Source organism: Mus pahari, chromosome 6, assembly GCF_900095145.1.
Source record: "Mus pahari chromosome 6, PAHARI_EIJ_v1.1, whole genome shotgun sequence".
Taxonomy (NCBI): Eukaryota; Metazoa; Chordata; class Mammalia; order Rodentia; family Muridae; genus Mus; species Mus pahari.
The window spans coordinates 50,310,689-50,330,007 of NC_034595.1; the positions used below are offsets into that span (position 1 = coordinate 50,310,689).

General features: G+C 41.8%; 1 protein-coding gene across 5 annotated transcripts in view; it reads left to right on the top strand.

The window, feature by feature from the left end:
* Atg4c (autophagy related 4C cysteine peptidase) overlaps positions 1-19,319 on the top strand; it is a 58,282-nt gene that overhangs the window by 15,001 nt on the left and 23,962 nt on the right. For 4 of the 5 annotated variants that reach the window (XM_029540272.1, XM_021200493.2, XM_029540273.1 and 1 more), the window contains 8 exons: positions 2,566-2,700; positions 6,140-6,223; positions 8,419-8,652; positions 11,680-12,010; positions 13,366-13,436; positions 14,840-14,976; positions 17,640-17,718; positions 18,374-18,450. In XM_029540272.1, the coding sequence (XP_029396132.1) occupies positions 2,625-2,700; positions 6,140-6,223; positions 8,419-8,652; positions 11,680-12,010; positions 13,366-13,436; positions 14,840-14,976; positions 17,640-17,718; positions 18,374-18,450 (1,089 nt within the window). In that variant the 5' untranslated portion in view covers positions 2,566-2,624. Of the gene's footprint in view, positions 1-2,565; positions 2,701-6,139; positions 6,224-7,381; positions 7,514-8,418; positions 8,653-11,679; positions 12,011-13,365; positions 13,437-14,839; positions 14,977-17,639; positions 17,719-18,373; positions 18,451-19,319 lie in introns of those variants that run through there. The other variant, XM_029540275.1, reaches the window with a different exon arrangement.

A 19,319-nucleotide genomic window follows, 5' to 3' on the forward strand; every position in this document is an offset into this window, starting at 1 on the left:
CTAGGACTTGGTGTCCCCAGAGGTTTCTCCCAGCTTACCTTTGCTTATTTGACGCTGAAGATTTTGTAATTTGATTGCCAGGCTCAAGGATTTCAGGTTCAAAGATGACTGAATGAAGATGAAGATTCATTTTACTGGGTTTCAAAGTCAGCAAGGAGCTGGCATGTGTGTGTGTGTGTGTGTGTGTGTGTGTGTGCGCGCGTGCCTGCATGTGTTCATGCTTGTGCCTTATCAGTGGGTTTCTTATCAGTGTCTAAGCACCAATCTTTTGCCCTGTTCACACCCTGAAGGGTGGCCTGCCACTTACTACCTAGCCCAGGCTAAACCTCCTACAGGGCTGCGTCCTGACCTCAGGGTTTCTTCATTTTCCCTCTGTGTCTTTTCATTTGCTTAAAGCGAGGTCTCTTTGACTCTCTAACCCTGGTAGGAGCAGCCACAGCCTGATGCTGTAGCTTCCAGTGGGTGTCCTTTGAAACTGGCCTACCACCAGGATTTATAACTTGCTTTTCAAAAAAACCCTGAACCCCTGTCAGCCAGTCCTGGACTTCATTCTTCAGCACAGACTCCCAGTGCTTTATAAGGAGGGGCTTTATTGATAGAGAAGCAGCTGTGAATGTTTAGTTTTTGAAAAAAATTTCTGCGTGTGGGTATTTTGCTTCCACTACGTGTATGCAGCACCGACAGAGCCAGACGAGGGTGTCTGGTCCCCTGAGTTTGGAGTTAAAGATGCTTGTGAGCCACACCGTGGGTGCTGGGATGTGCACCTGGGTCTTCTGTTAGAGCAGCCAGCACTCTGCTGCACCCGTTGTGACGTTTTATCTCATCGATACCAATTTTTTTTTTAAAGATTTATTTATTTTATGTATATGAGTACACTTTAGCTGTCTTCAGACACACCAGAAGAGGGTGTCAGATCTCATTACAGATGGTTGTGAGCCACCATGTGGTTGCTGGGAGTTAAACTCAGGGTCTCTGGAAGAGCAGTCAGTGCTCTTAACCGATACCAATGTTTTATCTCATTGATACCATTTGGTCTCAGGCCAGATTTCTCCAAGCATTTTCTGGCCTTTCCTGTATTATCACTACTTTCAGAGGTCTCAGTCCTTATTAATTTGGGCCGTTCGTAGCATGTGGCAGGACACGGTAGAGCATGTGGTGAGCAAGGCTACTCATCTCATGGTTTCACTCTGAGCTACTTTAGTTGGGGCAGTTTTTTGTTTTTTGTTTTTTGTTTGTTTGTTTGTTTGTTTGTTTTTTCCGAGACAGGGTTTCTCTGTATAGCCCTGGCTGTCCTGGAACTCACTTTGTAGACCAGGCTGGCCTCGAGCTCAGAAATTCACTTGCCTCTGCTGGGATTAAAGGTGTGCGCCACCACACCCAGCTTAGTTGGGGCGGTTTTGGTCGTACAGAGTTCTCCCCTCCAGGCTGCTGTGCTGTTAGCATTAAACAAACCCCCACAGAATCTGACTCTTTGGACACAGCTGCTCCTGGTCTTCAGGGCCTGCATCTCTGCTCTTTTATCCCTTTAACTCTACGCATAGTTTTATATTTCTTGTTCTGTTGACACATTTGCTTTAGTATGGCCCTTCTACCTTAGGGCTGTGGTGTGTAGCTTTTAATTCTTACCATGAAATAGGATGGCCATAAAGAATTAATACCAGTATTTTCCAGTAGATACTATGATTCCCAAAGCACAATGTCCTGTGTAGCAGTCTTTACTTGGAAGCAAAATGTGAACTATTGTGGATAAATACAAACATTTCCTGTTGTAATTTCTTCATCTTTCAGATTGTATCATGGGTCTCAACTTTCCTTCAGGTTACATTCATTCTTACTTAAAACTAAAAGCACTTTCTGTTGTCAATTTAAGCTATTCTTCTTCCTTTTAAATGCTTCAGTATTGAGACAGGAAGATAGTATAGAAAATGTAACACTTTCAAAAGCAACACAATTAGACACAGTTACACGGAAGCAAGGACTTCTTAATCAGGGTAAGTGGAAGTTACTGACAGCAGGCAGCATCTCAGTGGGAGTCCCAAGCAGCTTCTGTAGTTACAGTGCTCTTGCAGGCCCTTGAGTGCCTGAAGTGCGTACATTCACTTGTGAGCTATTGGGGGTGTTATTGTTTGACTTTATGTTAATTCTATTTTACATACTTTATATTACACACTTTATGTAGTTAAAATACTTATAGACTATCATATTCTAGAAAAAAAGTGAAATGAAAAATTCTCTCTCTCTTTTATCCTTTCTTCCTTTCTGACAAGGCCATTGTAGCTCAGATTCAATTTCACCATCTAACTGAGGACAGACTTGAACTTCTGATCCTCATGTCTTTCCCTCCAGAATTCTGGGATTCCAGATATGCACCACTGTATTTATGTGGTGCTTGGAATTCAATCCACATTTTGTGTGTTCTAGGCAAGCACTCAACCAACTGAGCAATAGCCTCAGCTTGCTTTGCTTGTTTTCGGTTTAAATTATATTTGATAATTTAAGTAACTTCAGCAGTATGGTTCCATCTCATATGTACTGATTACTTATTTGCTTTTTTTTTTATTTCAGTATATTGGACTTTCTAAAAGAATGGAATCAAGTGATGGCTTTTTCTTCAGAATTTGAATATGGAGGCTTCAGGAACAGATGAAGTTGACAAGCTAAAAACTAAATTTATATCTGCTTGGAACAATATGAAATATAGTAAGTGTTGTGATTTAAGTATTGTATTGCTTTTGTTTTTGCTAGTTTTTTGATATTTTTTTTCTTCTGCTTGATCTAGTCCATTGGTAATAGTTTCTCTTTGGTCACTCATCTCCATCCTGCTCACATTTTTTTTTTTTTTTTTTTTTTTGAAGAAAATGATCCACTAAGTCCAGTTAGTGTTGTGCTGTGCGTGTATGCACAGATCTGCATCTACAGGAGCATGGCCAGACTATGAGGAATCACAGCTCTGAAAAAAAAACAACCCAAAACCAACCCTCACCTAGCAGCCATAAACTGCTTAGCTAGGGGCGAGGGCTTGTGAGCCCCTCCATGCTGGAGCGGGGACTGCTGTGATCTTGTGAGGAGGTGTGCAGGCACTACGCCTGTTGTGAGGGCACCAGGGCAGTGGCTCCACTGTGTCTAAAAGATACTGTCTTGCCCTGGTCCGTCCCAACTTCTTCTCTTATAGTCTTTGACTGTCTTTCTGCTCCTTCTTGTTCGTTTGTTTTGTTTTTTGGTTTTTTGAGACAGGGCTTCTCTGTGTAGCCCTGGCTGTCCCGGAACTCGCTTTGTAGACCAGGCTGGCCTCGAACTCAGAAATCCGCCTGCCTCTGCCTCCCGAGTGCTGGTATTAAAGGCGTGCGCCACCATGCCCGGTTCTTTCTGTTCCTTCTTTAGTGATAGGGGAAGAGGTGTGTGTGTGTGTGTGTGTGTGTGTGTGTGTGTGTGTGTGTGTATGTGTGTGAAGGAAAGTTATAAAATACTAGGTTTCCATATGGCCTTTTCAAACATGTGTCAGTGCTAATTACTGCTCCACCTCCCAGCCTCCTGGCCTCCCCATGGCTCTGTGCTTTTCATATCTTCAGTTTCTTCCTGTCTGCCCCATAATATCCTGATTCAGCATCAGTAAGCTAAAGCAAAGATAGCAAGGAGTCTCATATAATGAACACATTTATAAACATAACAGTTAACTGGAAAGTGGTTGACTAAAACTGAATAGTTAAAAGAAAAAGTCCACTGTATGGGTTAATCTTTTGATGTGTTGAACTGTGCAAGCTCCATGTGCCTGTGGAAAAAGAGAAAAATGTCAGGGTCCTTTGAGAAGCACTGGACTGTCTTCTGTACCAAGCATAGAGCAAATCAGTCCGCCATGAGGTCTCCTGGGGAAGAGAAGAGCAGGGGAGAATGTGTCTCGTGATTGGTGTGTGAGAGCGAAGCACTAAGTTCTTGTTAGATGTGAGCTCTTGCAGTGCCTCACATCACATTCTCTTCCTCTTCTGAGGAAAGGCTGGAGAGCGGTCAGGGGATGTAGGTGAAGAGTAAGCCACAGGGAGGGAGACAGTGAGACGTTTCTTTCTGAAGGTCGGTTTCTTTGCTTGAGCATGTTTTTACTGAATTCTCAGAAACCTGTTGCTTTTTTGGGAGAAGAGATGGCTGCTTTTGTGGAGCTTTGATCTAATATTTATAAAAGATAATATATGGGAAGCCCTAACCTAGTTCCTGGTGTGCACACAGCAGACCAATACCCACGTCTATTGGAGTTTGGAAGAGAAGCCGATCCGAGTGGAAAGGGGGAGACATCCCAAAGGCGACTCTGAACGGAGGAGAACTTAGACTGATACCCTGGGAGACATTTCTTATCACACGATAGCGTGAGTCAGGTGGTGCAGCCCAGGAGAGATGGAGAATAGGGTTCTAGTTTGTACCACAGTCATCACTGAGACTCGGAGGTTTATGCTAAATCTGATACGTACTAACAGTATGTTTTAACACTTTTATTTATTTTAAAATTATTTTATATTTTTGATGATATGTATGTGTGTCTTAGTGTGGTTTTGTGCACATGAAGGCCAGAAGAGGGCAGCAGATCCCCTGGTGTTGGGGTAGCAGGCAGTCGAGAGCCACCTAACATGAGAGTGGGAAACGGAACTTAACCCTCTGTGAGACCAGCAACTGCTCTTAATCTCTGAGCCTTTTCTCTATCCCTTTTGAGTTTTTAGTTTGTGTCTCTGTATGTGCAGGGCACGTGCACACATGTGGAAGTCAGAGGACGGCCGTGGGCCTTGTTTCCCCCTTTCACCATGTGGGTTCTGGACTCAAACAGAGGGTCAGGCTTGGCAGGAGGCTTTTCATTGAGCTGTCTCACTCATCCAATAAGATGCTTCTGAACAGAAAATGTGTCTAGTTAAGGCCGAGGCACCGGGAGTTTAATTTTGTAGTGATGGGTGACATTTTGAGGAAGGGGAAAGACTGTGAACAGAGAAACTGTTTTTGACACCTTATAGTCAATCAAGTGAGGCCCAGTGAAGGCTGAGCAGTGTGTCTGACTTCCCATCTGTCTCCATGTTCAGCAGAGAGCCTATTTTACATCATCGTAATTTTAATATGTATTTTCCTTTATTTGTATAAAGTGCTTTAGGGAATATAAAAACCTAGTTTTAGACGTTTATTAGTAACTCTCTATAATGTAAAGTCTGATAGTCTGTTAGACCCATGTCTGTCAACTTTAATTCTGTCTATACATGTCCTTGTGTTTAGAAAACCCTCCACTCTGCTTTCTTTCTAGAGAGAGTCTCTCTGTGTAGACCAAGATGGCCTCAAATGTGTGATTCTCCTGCCTCAGGCTCCCAAGTCCAGGCCTGACTGGCATGTGCCACTGTGACGTGTTCAACCCCACCTTTAGGAGTCAGGGTTTTCATAGGCTTGGCAGTGTTCAGCACTGTAGGGGACCACTGCTTTTCACTGGAGAGTCAGAAGGGCTCCTGCCATCATGGATGCCAAGGAGAACACCTTTTCTCTCTCCCGTTGCTGACAGACGGGAAGGTAGAAACCTGACAATTAGAGTTTGTGACTTCAGTTGGGGCTTAGGACCGGGGATCGAAAGCCCAGACGAGGATGTCTGAGTGCCTTGTGTGCATCCAGGCAATTACAGCAGAGACTTATTTCACCAGGTGTGCTAGCCTACTATGCGCTTTCCCCAAGTTCCTCTCCAGGGGCTATCAAGTACTTGTACCTTTAAAATACCTGAGACAGGAGAGAATTCAAAGTTGGTCATCTTTGCTACCTTAATGAACAGAAGCTACTGTGAGGGAGACAGGAGTAGAGTTCCTGCCCTTTCAGTTTGTGTCGGGAGAGCATCGTGACTTGTCAGAATAAATCAAAGTCACTGTTTTCCTTGTCTGTGTTTTATAAGGAGGAGATTATGGTGAAGAGGCTAAAATTTATTTAAATTAGCAAAGTCTATTTATTTTTAAAATTTTAAATTTGTTCAAACTAGCCTCTAGTTTTGTTTCATTGTCTAAATAGTTTTTAACTTCTAAACATACATATTCATAGTGGTTATCATGCATATCTTGCGGTCAACTCCAAGGAAAGAGACGCTGCAGGGCTTTTACTTTGAAATTTTAACGCCAGAACCTCCTTTCTCTCCATGCAGGTTGGGTGTTGAAAACAAAGACATATTTTAGTAGAAATTCACCCGTTTTATTGCTTGGAAAATGTTATCATTTTAAATATGAAGGTAAGTGATAAACATGTAAAGCATTAAAAAAAAATCTTTGAAGTCTTTCATTGCTAAACGTTTGTTATTTTATTTCCATGTTAAACCGCCTTGACATGTTAGCCACCTACATATATTCTTGTGCTCTTTGTTAAGTTCCCTGGTAACTTGAGCATATGATGGGGAAGGAAGGGACCACCCCAGTGACATCACCAAGCATCTGCCCACTGGTCACATTCCAAGCGCTCTATTGAAACTCCTACCAGTGAATCAGGCGTTGAGAGTGCGGACTTTCCAGAACTCAGCTCTGCACCTTCCTCTCCCCACCCTTCGCTTCCCCCTTGCTGGCGGGCTTCATCCCTCACTGCTTTCATGGCCTGTATATCCACGTCCTCCTTATTCCCCTCGCCTTTCCATGCAGACTTCCTCCCCTCATAGCTGCCCATCTGTTTTCTTCATAAATGGTGTCAGTATATCCCAGAGGTTCTGAGGAGTTATGTTCTTGTTTTCATTTGGATCTAGGCATTCTTAAATCTATTTCCATCCAGTGGAATAACCCTCTGTCATCAAAAAGTGTATTGTTCGGTTTTCATCTATTTGAATAGGTTTTGTAGTTAGTATTGCATAGTCAGCCTCAACTAAGTCTCCAGTATTATCAATGATTTTCTCTCTTTTGTATGTTTGTTTGTTTGTTACCTTTCCCCTACTTTTTATTGTGTGGTCCCTTGAAATATTTCTCATTTTTCTTAAAGCTCTTGGGTCAAAGTTCACTCAGTCCTGATAGTTTCCCTGAAGAATCTGGTGTTGTCTAGGTCTGAAGAGGTTAAGAAATGACTTGACACATAGAGAGGCGCTTTATGTGTGTAGGATGAGACACGAGAGTCAGGAACTATTGTATCACATTTAAAACAAATAGGAATGTCAAAAGTGGCCTACTTAGACACATTGTAGTGCCATGTTTAATTTCCAGGCACTTTTATTTGTAACTAACTTTGAGCTCTGTGTAATATTGAGAGAAACTCATGCCAATGAAGGCTTGGAATTCATTTGCTTATTACCATCTGCTGAATATAGATGAAGGTTGAGTGATGGGAATTTTTCAGAATGAGCAGAAGGGATGGGCGAAGAAAGAATGAAGACAGACTGCACTGTAAAACTCTCAGCCTGCAGCATCCTACAGAAAGGCTTCGGATGTTGCAAGCCTTGGCCCTGAGAGTTGTATCTTGATGTATTTCTGCACATCCAGGCCAGCCAGCACTGATGTTCACTGGATCTGCTAATGTGGAGCACTGTCTCTAATGCAGGAGAAAGGTGAAGTGGTTTCTTTGGGAATAATCCAGGAATGGTAGTTCACTGAGAATAATTCACTGAGTGTTCTGTGAATTATTGGGTAAACAGTGGTTTTTTTCATAGTAACTGTATTAGAGATAATCAGTTTGCAAAGGCCTTTTAATTGATATATGTGGGTAGCAACAAATTCTGAAAAATTATATTTAAACATAAACGATATTTACATTTAAAAATTTTTTTTTCTTTTTCTTTTTCTTTTTTTAAAGATTTATTTATTTATTATATGTAAGTACACTGTAGCTGTCTTCAGACACTCCAGAAGAGGGTGTCAGATCTTGTTAACGGTTGTGAGTCACCATGTGGTTGCTGGGAATTGAACTCCGGACCTTCGGAAGAGCAGTCGGGTGCTCTTACCTACTGAGCCATCTCTCCAGCCCCCATGTTTTAAAATTTTTATATTTTTACTCTGTAGCTTATTAGTTTTGACTTTATAATTTGGTATAAATATTTACAACAATACAGTGTTTACCCTTTTAAAGCATCAGCTCCTGTGACTGTATACATCTTTACATATTGACAAGTCATGACATCTTGTTTGCGTGTCACCTTTCAAAGAACTCGAATGTGTGTGTCCTGAGCCAACCAAGGTAAAAGAGAAGGTGTTTTAAATTACCCTCTTGTCCAAGGAGTGATTTTACAGAGGTGCAGAGGGACACTGTTAATAGCAGTGTTACTGTAGGTCCTGTATTGGTCCCCAGTGTACAAACCACCTCAAGGCTCGTTCTCATTTGATTAGGCAGCAGAAGGTTTACATTCATTGCTCTTAAATGAGATGACACAATAATGATAGACACACATAATTACCATTCTGCACACTTGATCACCTATCTTTATACTATATAACTTACATCTTAAATATTTTGTAGATGAAAGCAAGATGTTGCCTGCAAGATCAGGATGTGCCATTGAAGATCATGTAATTGCAGGGAATGTGGAAGAGTTCCGTAAGGATTTCATTTCTAGAATATGGCTGACCTACAGGGAAGAATTCCCTCAAATCGAAGCCTCAGCCTTAACGACAGACTGTGGCTGGGGCTGCACACTGCGGACTGGCCAGATGCTGTTGGCTCAAGGACTCATACTGCATTTTCTCGGTAGAGGTAAATCAAGTCTCTGTGTTTCTGCTGCTGCTGTTTTTACTCTGAGCATCAGTTTGTATAGCACACACATCTTGCTGAGGTCAAGATGTTCCGTTGATGTTCCATCTGTACTGAGCTGAGCCGAGTGTCTTACACATACATGTTCCTGGCTGTCCTTTGAAAGCTGTCGATTCAACATGGCTATCTGGTCACCACAGTGAATACGCTGCACATTTTGTTGTTTTGGTGGAATTCTCTAGAGTGCTGCATTAAGTTCATTAAGTCCTGGGCCAATGAAATTTTACTCTGTATTTTTCTTAGTACATGCCAGTAGTACCTTGAGATTTTCATCATAAATAATTACATTTATCATAACTATCACTTATTATATTTATATATTATATCACTTAACAGTATATATTAATTATATATCATATATTACATATTATGACATATACATTCTATCATATATAATTAATTATAGGTTAATTATTTTGTATATAATATATACAGATACATTATATAGAAATTATATATTATATAATATAATTATATATTTAATTAACAATATAAATACACAATTATACTACATTATATTTATAAATTATACTATTTATTATCATATATTATCATATATAATCACCATAAATAATCTATATTTCTCTGTATTAATTAAATTACATTATCTTTTTTTAAGGTTTATTTATTATTATATCTAAGTACACAATGTAGCTGACTTCAGACACACCAGAAGAGGGCGTCAGATCTCATTACAGGTGGTTGTGAGCCACCATGTGGTTGCTGGGATTTGAACTCAGGACATTCAGAAGAGCAGTCAGTGCTCTTAACCGTTGAGCCATCTCTCCAGCCCCTATCATTATTTTTTCAAGACAGGTTTTCTCTATGTAGCCTTAACTGGCCTAGAACTCACAGTGTAGAGTAGGCTGGCCTTGAGTTCACAGAAAGCCACTTGGTTGTCTCTCAAGTGTTAGGATGTGCCACCACACCTGGCTATAATTCCTTATATTAAAATTTTAGGCTTCAAGTTAATGTGAACATTATGTTTAGAGTTTTAAAAATATGTATTAAAATAAATAAATATGTGTGTGTGTGTGAAGGCCAGAAGACGTCAGACCCCGGGGTTGGAGGTACTGGCAGTTGTAATCTCCCTAGCATGGGTGCTGGGCTGAATCTGATTCCTCTGTACGAACAATAAGCTGTCGTCTTAACTGCTGATCCCTCTGCAAGGACAGCAAGCTGTCTTAACTGCTGATCAATGTCTCCAGCCCTTGTGTTTAGATGTACGTTCGTTCGTTCGTTCGTTCGTTCGTTCGTTCGTTCGTTCGTTCGTTCGTTCGTTCATTCATTCATTTGAGACAGGAGTTCCCTGGCTGTCCTGGAAATCTCTCTACAGACCAGGCGGCCTCGAACTCAGAGATCTGCCTGTCTCTGCCTCCCGAGTCCTGGGATGAGAGGACTCATGCTTAGATTTTAAGCCCTCAGAAATCTCAGAGATATCCAACTTACTTGTATTCACTCTCTAATGTCGTTTCCCTATCAGTCAGTTTTTTATGATGTATACATTTGTAAGAGTTTTGTTTTACCGTTTTCAGGCTGTCATCTTTAGATATTACTAAATATTACCAAATGTCTTTAAAGTGTTAGTCAGTATCCCTGTACTAGTAACTTTTATATAGAGATGATTAAAGTCATTTAGTAAACAAACTTGGGAGTAGTGTGACTAATACAAAGAAAAATATGTTTTGTTTTTAATTTTTAAATTTTTCATATGTTGGAGATTAATCTCAGGGCCTTGGCTATATGCCAGAAAAGTGTTCTAACCACTAAACCCATCTAAGACTCAGTTTAGACCAGTTTTCTGGGGTGATTTATCTGTGGCCCTGTGTTCTCCTAAACAGGGATGGGATGTTTGTTCCTGAGAAGGTCTCTGAACCCATGACCTCATCTGAGCATAAAATGATTCACTTGACTCACTATAAATCATGCTTAAAGACTGCTGCGTTATTAAACAGTGAAAGAAAGGTTCTGTTTGCTGCGTTTAGGTCTGATGTCTTCCCTGACTCTATTCATTAGGTTTTAATTTGCTAGAGAACTGCTGTTATTATTCTCTAGCAAAGCATCATAGTACTCTGAAGGAAGGTACCAGGGAGATATCTCGAACAAAAGACATTTAAAAATATTTTAAAGAAAAGATACTGAAAGTTTAAATTTCAGCAGTTTTACTTCCTTTTCTTTTTAAAACATGTACTCAAAATGAATCTGTTCCCTAAAGATATCTACTCATAGTACTATGAATGTTAATTATAGTATTTATTTATTTATTTATTTTTTATTGTGCCTTTGGGAAGCCTAGAAGCCTGTCAGAGTGGCAGTAGAGTACAGGACTCTTTATTTCAACTGAAGGTTGATAAGAAGAAAGAGAGAAAGAAAGGAAGGAAGGAAGCAAGGAAGGAAGGAAGGAAGAGAGGGAGGGAGGGAGAAAGGAAGGGTGGAAGGAAGAAAAGAAGGAAGGGAGGAAGGGAAGAGGGAAGAAGGGAAACCGTATTGAAGGACTGTACTTGAGTTTAGTAGCTTTTCTGTTTTTTGACTTTTCTTTTCTGTGACTTTTCCTTAATTACGATGTGTAGTTCATTCCCAGTTTGGAAAAGTTAGAAATCTTAGAGACAGTCAGATCTAAGTATATCACTGATGCTATCATGGTGGTTTGCTGATATGTTTATTGTTTCATTTTATATATATACTCATTTAAAATGACCAGTTCAGTGGTTCTCAGTATCTTACTGGGTTCTGTAACCGTCACACTATCCAATTTTAGAATGTTTCTATTTTTGCACAGAGAACCCTTTGGCAGCCATTCCACCCTGTATGTAACCATTAGCAACCATCACTAATTTCTGCCTTTGCACAGACTTGAGTTTCTGTTTGCTTCAATAACCTGTATGGCTTTAAATGCTGCATATTTATTTAGTACGGTCATCAAGCTCTGTCTGTTGGAAAAGTCTGAGTCTTGCTTTGGAATTGCCATAGCTTGGACCTGGCCTGATGCACTGCATATTGAGAATTCAGACTCTGACTCATGGACTTCCAACACTGTCAAAAAGTTTACCGCATCGTTTGAAGCCTCACTTTCAGGGGACAGAGAACTCAGAACTCCAGCAGTTTCTCTGAAGGAAACGTCTGGGAAGCGTCCTGATGAGCATGCAGTGCGGAATGAGGTTTATCACAGGAAGATCATCTCTTGGTTTGGAGATTCCCCTGTGGCTGTCTTTGGCTTACATCGACTGATAGAGTTCGGGAAGAAGTCTGGGAAAAAAGCAGGTGATTGGTATGGACCGGCGGTGGTTGCTCACATTTTAAGGTATCAGTTTTCCAACTCTTACGTCTTGTGCTGGGAAGTACCAACTTTGACTGAGAGTGTATACAGTCGAGGCTCTTAAGATCAGCTCCATGAAAACCTTCTGCTTTTCTTTGCTAATGGGGGATCAAGACTTAGGGACTACAGTTGCCTTTACCTATAGCGTTTCCTGCCAGGTATCCAGGGCCTCTTTCCAAGCAGGCTCCCATTAGATTATATTGTTGTATGTTCCAAAAGCGGCCATTTCTTTCAACCTGGAGGCTGGAAGGCAGGCCATATTAGTTTTTTTTTTTTTTTAAATGTAACCAATTTATTGATGTTTAATGAGATGTCAGGAGCTAAAATTATTGTTTTAGCGTTTCAATGCACACTTCAAATTCCCATGAGTGTGTACACCATGACGCAAACATTTATAAACGCATAATCCCCAAAGCATAGTTTCTAACCTCCAAGATGTCTCCAGGCTCAGCATGCTTGCCCGTGGAGGCAAATGGTAAATATTTGGGGCTTTGCATACCTACATGTTTGTGTTATTTATTCTTAGCTTACAGTATAGAACAGGCTAGGCTGTATTTGGCCATTGTTACCTGGTGTTTCTTCTACGCTAATATACAGGGGCATACATAGTAAAGATATAGACAACTTAAGTATTTCACCTGCCACATGTGCGTAAGTCCTTTTTCAGACGCTGGGTTTTGTCAGAACTCACGCCACTGGGAACACTCTCGCCGAGGAGCGCCTTCTGGTTGGCAGTTTTGCTTACAGAATTCCGACGCGTTAAATTAGGGAAGTCATTGGCTCAGGTCAAATAGTTGTGTCTTGTTCCTCCTCTGTCCTGTGGGGCTAGGGATTGAACCCAGGGCTAGGCAAGTGCTCCACCACTGAGCTCTGCTCTAGCCATCCATACTGATCATTGTAAGTGTGACTGAACGGTTGTTCAAAGGGGGAGTTGCCAAGCATAGCTGGGGACAAGCACCCTAACACACCCTTTGTAGTGGACGTCGTACTGTGAAAGCAGACCTCGAAGCCATGGGACTCACTGCTTAGACAGCCTTCTGTGCAGCCAGCGAGCTGATGAAGAAAGGACGTCCTTTGAGGGCTGGGACATGAGTGTATCCCTAGGGACTCAGAGGCATGCTTTGTAGCTTCGTTAGAGCCTCTGGGTAACTGAGTGTCATGTTCAGCTTTAGAAAGTGCAGCTGATACTGACACTCTTGAGGGGATGGATTTGACAGCAGACATACAGGGTACATAGGAAAGGCAGGGCAGCTATGGATTGCTCTCCTTTTTAAACTACATCTTTCAGTGACAACAGGAAATTTTATGTAGGATTTAAAGGATGTTTATTATTTTCCTAGAAAAGCAGTTGAAGAAGCAAGACATCCGGATTTGCAAGGGCTAACAATTTATGTTGCCCAGGACTGTACAGGTATGGCGTGTGTGACGTTCCAGTGGTGTATTGTGTCGGCTCAGCCCCTTCACGTGTACATAGCTCATCTCTTCCTGGTTAGATTGCAAATGGTCATGAAGATGACGTCATAGCTAATCCGTTATTGTTCCTATATAACACCCCTCATGCCACAGAATGATTATGTTTTGAATACATGCCTTAAATGCTAATTTAAGTATATTTGCTAGAAAAATTTTAAGCATTTAAAATGATTATTTTGCTATTATTTTTCTCCCAGAGACAGGCCATCTCTATGTAGGCTGCTCATGTCTTGACTTTATAATTCTTTTTTTTTTAAAGATTTATTTATTATATGTAAGTACACTGTAGCTGTCTTCAGACACACCAGAAGAGGGCATCAGATCCCATTACAAATGTTTGTGAGCCAACATGTGGTTGCTGGGATTTGAACTCATGAGCCAGTGCTCTTAACTGCTGAGCCATCCCTCCAGCCCGACTTTATAATTTTTATTCAATCTACCCCATCACCCCTGCAACCAGGACTGAGTGTGCATCAACACACCTGGTCTAACCTTCCTTTTTGGTTAGCCAGTGTAAGCCAGTTAAGATGACTCTTGTTTATAATCCTGGCCCAGGGAGGCCAGGGCAGGAAGGTTAGACATCTGAGAATAGACAGTTTCCCTTGGAAGCATTTCTCCCTCTAGTGTGTCAGTAAATCATCTCATGGTTGTTTGGAGTCTTCTGTTGATACCCAATAGCTATAATCATCTTGGAACTAGAGATCAGAAATAGAGCCTCTATTTACTTCCTGAAATAAAATAAGATACCCCGTGCTGTAAGTTAATTTTTTGCAGAAAAGCTATTAAGAGGACACAATGCTTTAGAAGAGTAAGAAAAATGTCTGTCAGGTTTAATATGAATATATCTATAAACCTGGCAACCAATGAAGGCTCAGTCTGTGGAGAGACTTGTCTACGTTTGGCATTCTGTACTTCTTAAAACCCGTATTTACTGTGTGGGAGTCGTGGGCGTGCCCAGAGCAGAGGACAACCTGCAGGAATTGGTTCTCGCCTCCCATTATTCTGGCGGTGGACCTCAGATTGTCAGGCTCAGAGCCAGTGCCTTCCTCCTTAGCCAGTGTTTGTCATCTACCCAGGTTAAACACTCTCTGACCTACCTTACGCTTCTACTCGTTGTCATCAGTTTCCTGGCCAGAACATATGCTCAGGGAGACCAAGACTTGTGTTTTCCTACTGTTGAGTTTCCAGGGGCCATGAGTACGAAAGTTTCAACTTATTGGTGCTTCGATGGTGGTAGCAGAGACAGATGACCAACCAGCAGAGGGATGGGATTAGAGTAAGAATATTTTACAGCCACCTTTATAACATTTAATACATACACATTCATTGTGTTTCTCCCAGTTTACAATTCTGATGTGATTGATAAGCAGACTGATTCCGTGACGGCTGGAGATGCACGTGACAAGGCTGTTATTATTTTAGTTCCCGTTAGACTCGGTGGAGAAAGGACCAATACCGACTATCTGGAGTTTGTGAAGGTAAGAGGGGCTCAATTCTCCTTGTTTTTATTTTCAGGGCAGTAGTGCCTACTATAAAATAAAAAACAGAGAAGCATTGCAGTCTCTTTCCCACAAGTAAGTCGTGACCCTACGGCTGTACATTGAGAAGTTTGGCATCAGGCATTTTAAATTCCAGCATTGAGAGATCATGTGTGAGTCGGAAGAGCCTCCTTCTATGACGGAGTGAAAAGCCTTCCACTCTGCACTAATTGACGGCATGCAGGAGCGAGGTTTGCGATATGGCTACTACTCCAGGATCCTTTTCTGATTAGAAATAGATTTATCTTAGTTATTCCTAAAGCTAACACTAAACCATGTCAAACTCACCACTAAAACACACTTTTAAAATCGCTACTGTATTTCATAACTTATTATTGTGACACTGTGGTGCCAGAGAAAAATTGATTATATAAGCAGAAGTGAGGTAGTATGGCAGGCCCAGCTTCCCTCTCTTAAAAGATCTCTTCAGTTCCATAGTGTATAGCTGTGTTTCTTGAACCAAAAGAACCTGTCTTGTGTTAGACACTAAGACATTCAGTTTTGAAGCAATACCTTTGCAACACTGAGTATTTGGTTAAGTTTGTGGCTCTACTATTATTTCAGCTTTAATAAAATGACTTTTCTTCTTGCTGTGATGAAACACTTGGCAGAATAAACTTTAGGGGGTTGAAGTTTGTTTTGACTCAGAGTGCCTAGGTGTTTAGTCCTTAGCCTGCAGGTGACATGTAGCCCAGGATAGCTAACCAAGAAAGATTGGAAGCTTACTTAAGACACTCTGAGGTGCTTTTCGTTTTCGTTTTCGTTTTCTTTTTCTTTTTCTTTTTCTTTTTCTTTTCTTTTCCCTTCAGTAACTGGACTCCTTTAGTGTGAACTTTGGTGATGACAATGTTGTGTTGCAATGTCACACAGAACAGATGTCAGTGCACACAATCTTCTACTTGCATGTCCGCAATATCTTCCAATTGCAGACAGTCTGATTACAACACTAGACAATGCATGTGCTCATGGTGACTGGAAGAGTGCGACCTGAGTCGCCAGTAAAGCTTTTAACATCCACTGCAGATAGCAGCAGGCCCTTCGTGTTATCTAGAAGACAGAGTGGCATTCTTCCTCAGTGACCAAGGTTGTGTCCACTCCTCAGCTGTGTCTCCTGCCCTGCCCACCAGGCTTCCCAGCTGGCCTCCCTTTGCACTACACCAGCAGCTGGGATACAGAAGGACCCTGACCTTGCTTCCTACTTTCCTACCAGTTACTTTTTATGGTCAGAGTAAATATTGTCTCCTCCGTGTCACTGTGTCTTAGTCCTAGCACTGCTTTTATGGTGTCCCAAAGAAAAACAGAACTGGGGCCAGGGAGACAGATGGCTTAGCTAGTCAAGTCCCATGAGGACCCCAGTTTGAACCCTAATTGCCCACAGAAAGGTTCCTGAAACCCCAGTACTAGGGATGTGGACTTGGACTTGATGGCCAGGTAGCCTAGCCAGCCAGCAAGTAAGGAACCTAGAACAGTTCAAATCTTATGAGGGTTTGTAAGCACAGACTACAACCATTAGTTATCAAAGAGATGTATGGATTTATTGATTTGAATCCCAAGTAGAGTCTGATGACCTTCCCTGGCCTCTGCTAGGGAGTGTCACAAGACTGGGAGGGTCCCATTCAAACGATCACAGCTAGTCTGACTTAGAGACGGCAAGGCTGTGTTATAGCAGGGGATAGACTCTTACAGCTACAGAATATCTGTTGCTTACCCTCAGGATGGCTTGCCTGGCGGGAAGCTGCATGTCACTCACCGCCACTGCCTAACCTCAGGCACCGCATTTGTATATTATTAGCTTAGGAAAGATCAAAATCCAAGAATCAGAGGGTTTTTTTTTTTTTTTTTTTTTGACAAGTTTTGCTTCACGGCCCAGGCTAGCTTTGAACTGCTTGCACCTTCTGCCTCAGCCTCTTGAGTATTAGGATGGCATATACATGCCACTGCATTCACCTCCAAGAAAGTTCTCTGATGAATGTATAGCAGCTTTTGCATTGTAACAAACAGTCATGAGCTGGATAGTGTTACGCTGGGGGCCATCTGAGCCTTTATTTAAGCTCAGTGGATCTCAGTGATCTCAACCATCCTAATGCTGCGACCCTTTAATACAGTTCCTCATGTTGTGGTGACCCCCAGTCATAAAATTATTTTCGTTGCTACTTCATAATGTTAATTTTGCTACTATTATGAATTATAATGTAAATACCTGATATGCAGGATGGTGTTAGGCAGCCCCGTGGAGGGGTTGCGGCCCACAGGTTGAGAACCGCTGCTCTGGGTCGTGGCGCGTGTTCTCAGGAGAAGAACAGAGCTCTGCTTTGGTAGGACTTCTTGTGCTTTGTGATGCTATTCAGTTTTCTTCCTGTGGCACACCGTGGCCTGTCCCTGCTGTTAAGCCACATCCTGATAAAGATATTTGATGTGAATTAATACCGAGTGGTTAAAAGAAAAAGGGAGGCAATTTGGAAGACGAGGGTTCCAGGACACGGAGCAAATGTGAAAAAGTAGTAACTGTTGGTGAGAAGTTGGGGCGCTGGCAGTGCAGCCTCGGCTGCCTCAGGTCATTTCCACCTGCCTCCTGATCTAACTCTGCCCCTTCCCTTTGACAGGGTGTTTTAAGCCTTGAATACTGTGTGGGTATCATTGGCGGCAAACCTAAACAGTCATATTACTTTGCTGGATTTCAAGGTCAGTGACTAAGTATGATTTTTTTTTTAAATTGTTTTCTTTTAAAAGTGTTAAGTTATTATGAGATTATCTGGAAACAAGATGGCTAACGGAGACCAGTGAGTCTCTCATCCCATTGTCAGTCCCTTTCAGCCACTCTCGCTGGTCGTTTGGTCCATAGCATAATTGGATTCCTTAAAATGTGGGCTTAATTTCTGTTACTGCACAAACAAAGCACAATTTATCCATTTCCCTGAGTTCCAGCAGACTCCGCTACATTTTGGCAACTGCTATTTACATATTTACTTTTTCCCGGTTTTTAGCCGTGTTAGTTGATAATGAAATGACAAGCAATATGTTCTTGCTGTCAGAACAGGGAAGCCAATGCATTTTTCATATGCAAACTGTAGAGTATAATTGTGTGTTTGTGAAAGTAATTTCATCACCAAAAATTAAATGACAGTCTCATCGCTTTATAAAATTCTGCTTATACAAGCATATTTGATTATGCAAAGTTAATCTGTGCCTCGCAGACCTGAGGCTCCGTCGGCGAGTCTCAGGCCAGCAGGCTGCTACACCTAGCCTTTTGTCAGCTGCTCTACATAGAAATTGGATTGTAAGCAGTGTCATAATAAGGTGGTTTGTGAATTACTTGTCTTCTGTTTTGTCCTTGTAGATGACAGTTTGATTTACATGGATCCTCATTACTGCCAGTCTTTTGTAGATGTCAGCATAAAGGATTTCCCTCTCGAGGTACTGTACAGAGGGAGCTGGTATTGTTCTCTCACTGTGTGAAGCAGACTGTTATTTAGAGGTGTGCTAGGCACACCTTTCCAGGGTTACAATCACAAGTTAGTATTTTGTAAATGTGTGTAAAATCATAGTCAACACTGGTCACAGGCTGCGAGCTTGGCTGCTGAAGTTTCATTTGTGATTGCTGTCTTCTTCATTCATGTCCGTCTCTAACTCCTTGATACCTTGATCGTGCTGAAAGAAATGGTCAAGGCTCTGAGGACTTCCGTAGCCAGCTGCCTAAGCAGTACCTAGAGAAGACCTCAGAGGGTTAGTCTGTCCTGGACGGAGAGGAGACAAAAGGACGGCCTGGTGTTGAGTGGCAGGCTGAGATCCTGGGGGCCTGCCTCTGCTTATGTCTTTGGGGTTTATCTGGATTTCTAGCCATCGTCTAAGCTCATTTCATAGACTCTTCTTCCCCCGTCGGTGGGTCATTTTGCCATCCAATATTTTAGCCAGGGAACTTTGAGTTCCAAAGTGAGATGGGTAACTATTATATCAGACCAGGACGATTTTGACCACGAATGGCAAGGGCAGTGGTTATAAAGGGCAGGGCTGGCATGAAATGTGTTAACGTTGTGTTTCAGAAATGGCTTTTGAGCTAATATTAACACTTGCTAGTAGTGTTTTATTCAAGAGGGTCAATATGAAAACAAACTGCAAGATTAAAGTCTGGTTTAGAAAGATGTATTATAAAACAGCCTAGCCCCTTCTGTAAGCTGTGTGTTCCTCAGTTCCTAGACTGTTGCATGTGAGCCTTGATGAACTGTAGGAGGTCTGCTGGGTGGCCGTGCCTAAGCTGACTAAGGCCTCAGCCTTGCTAGGCAAGA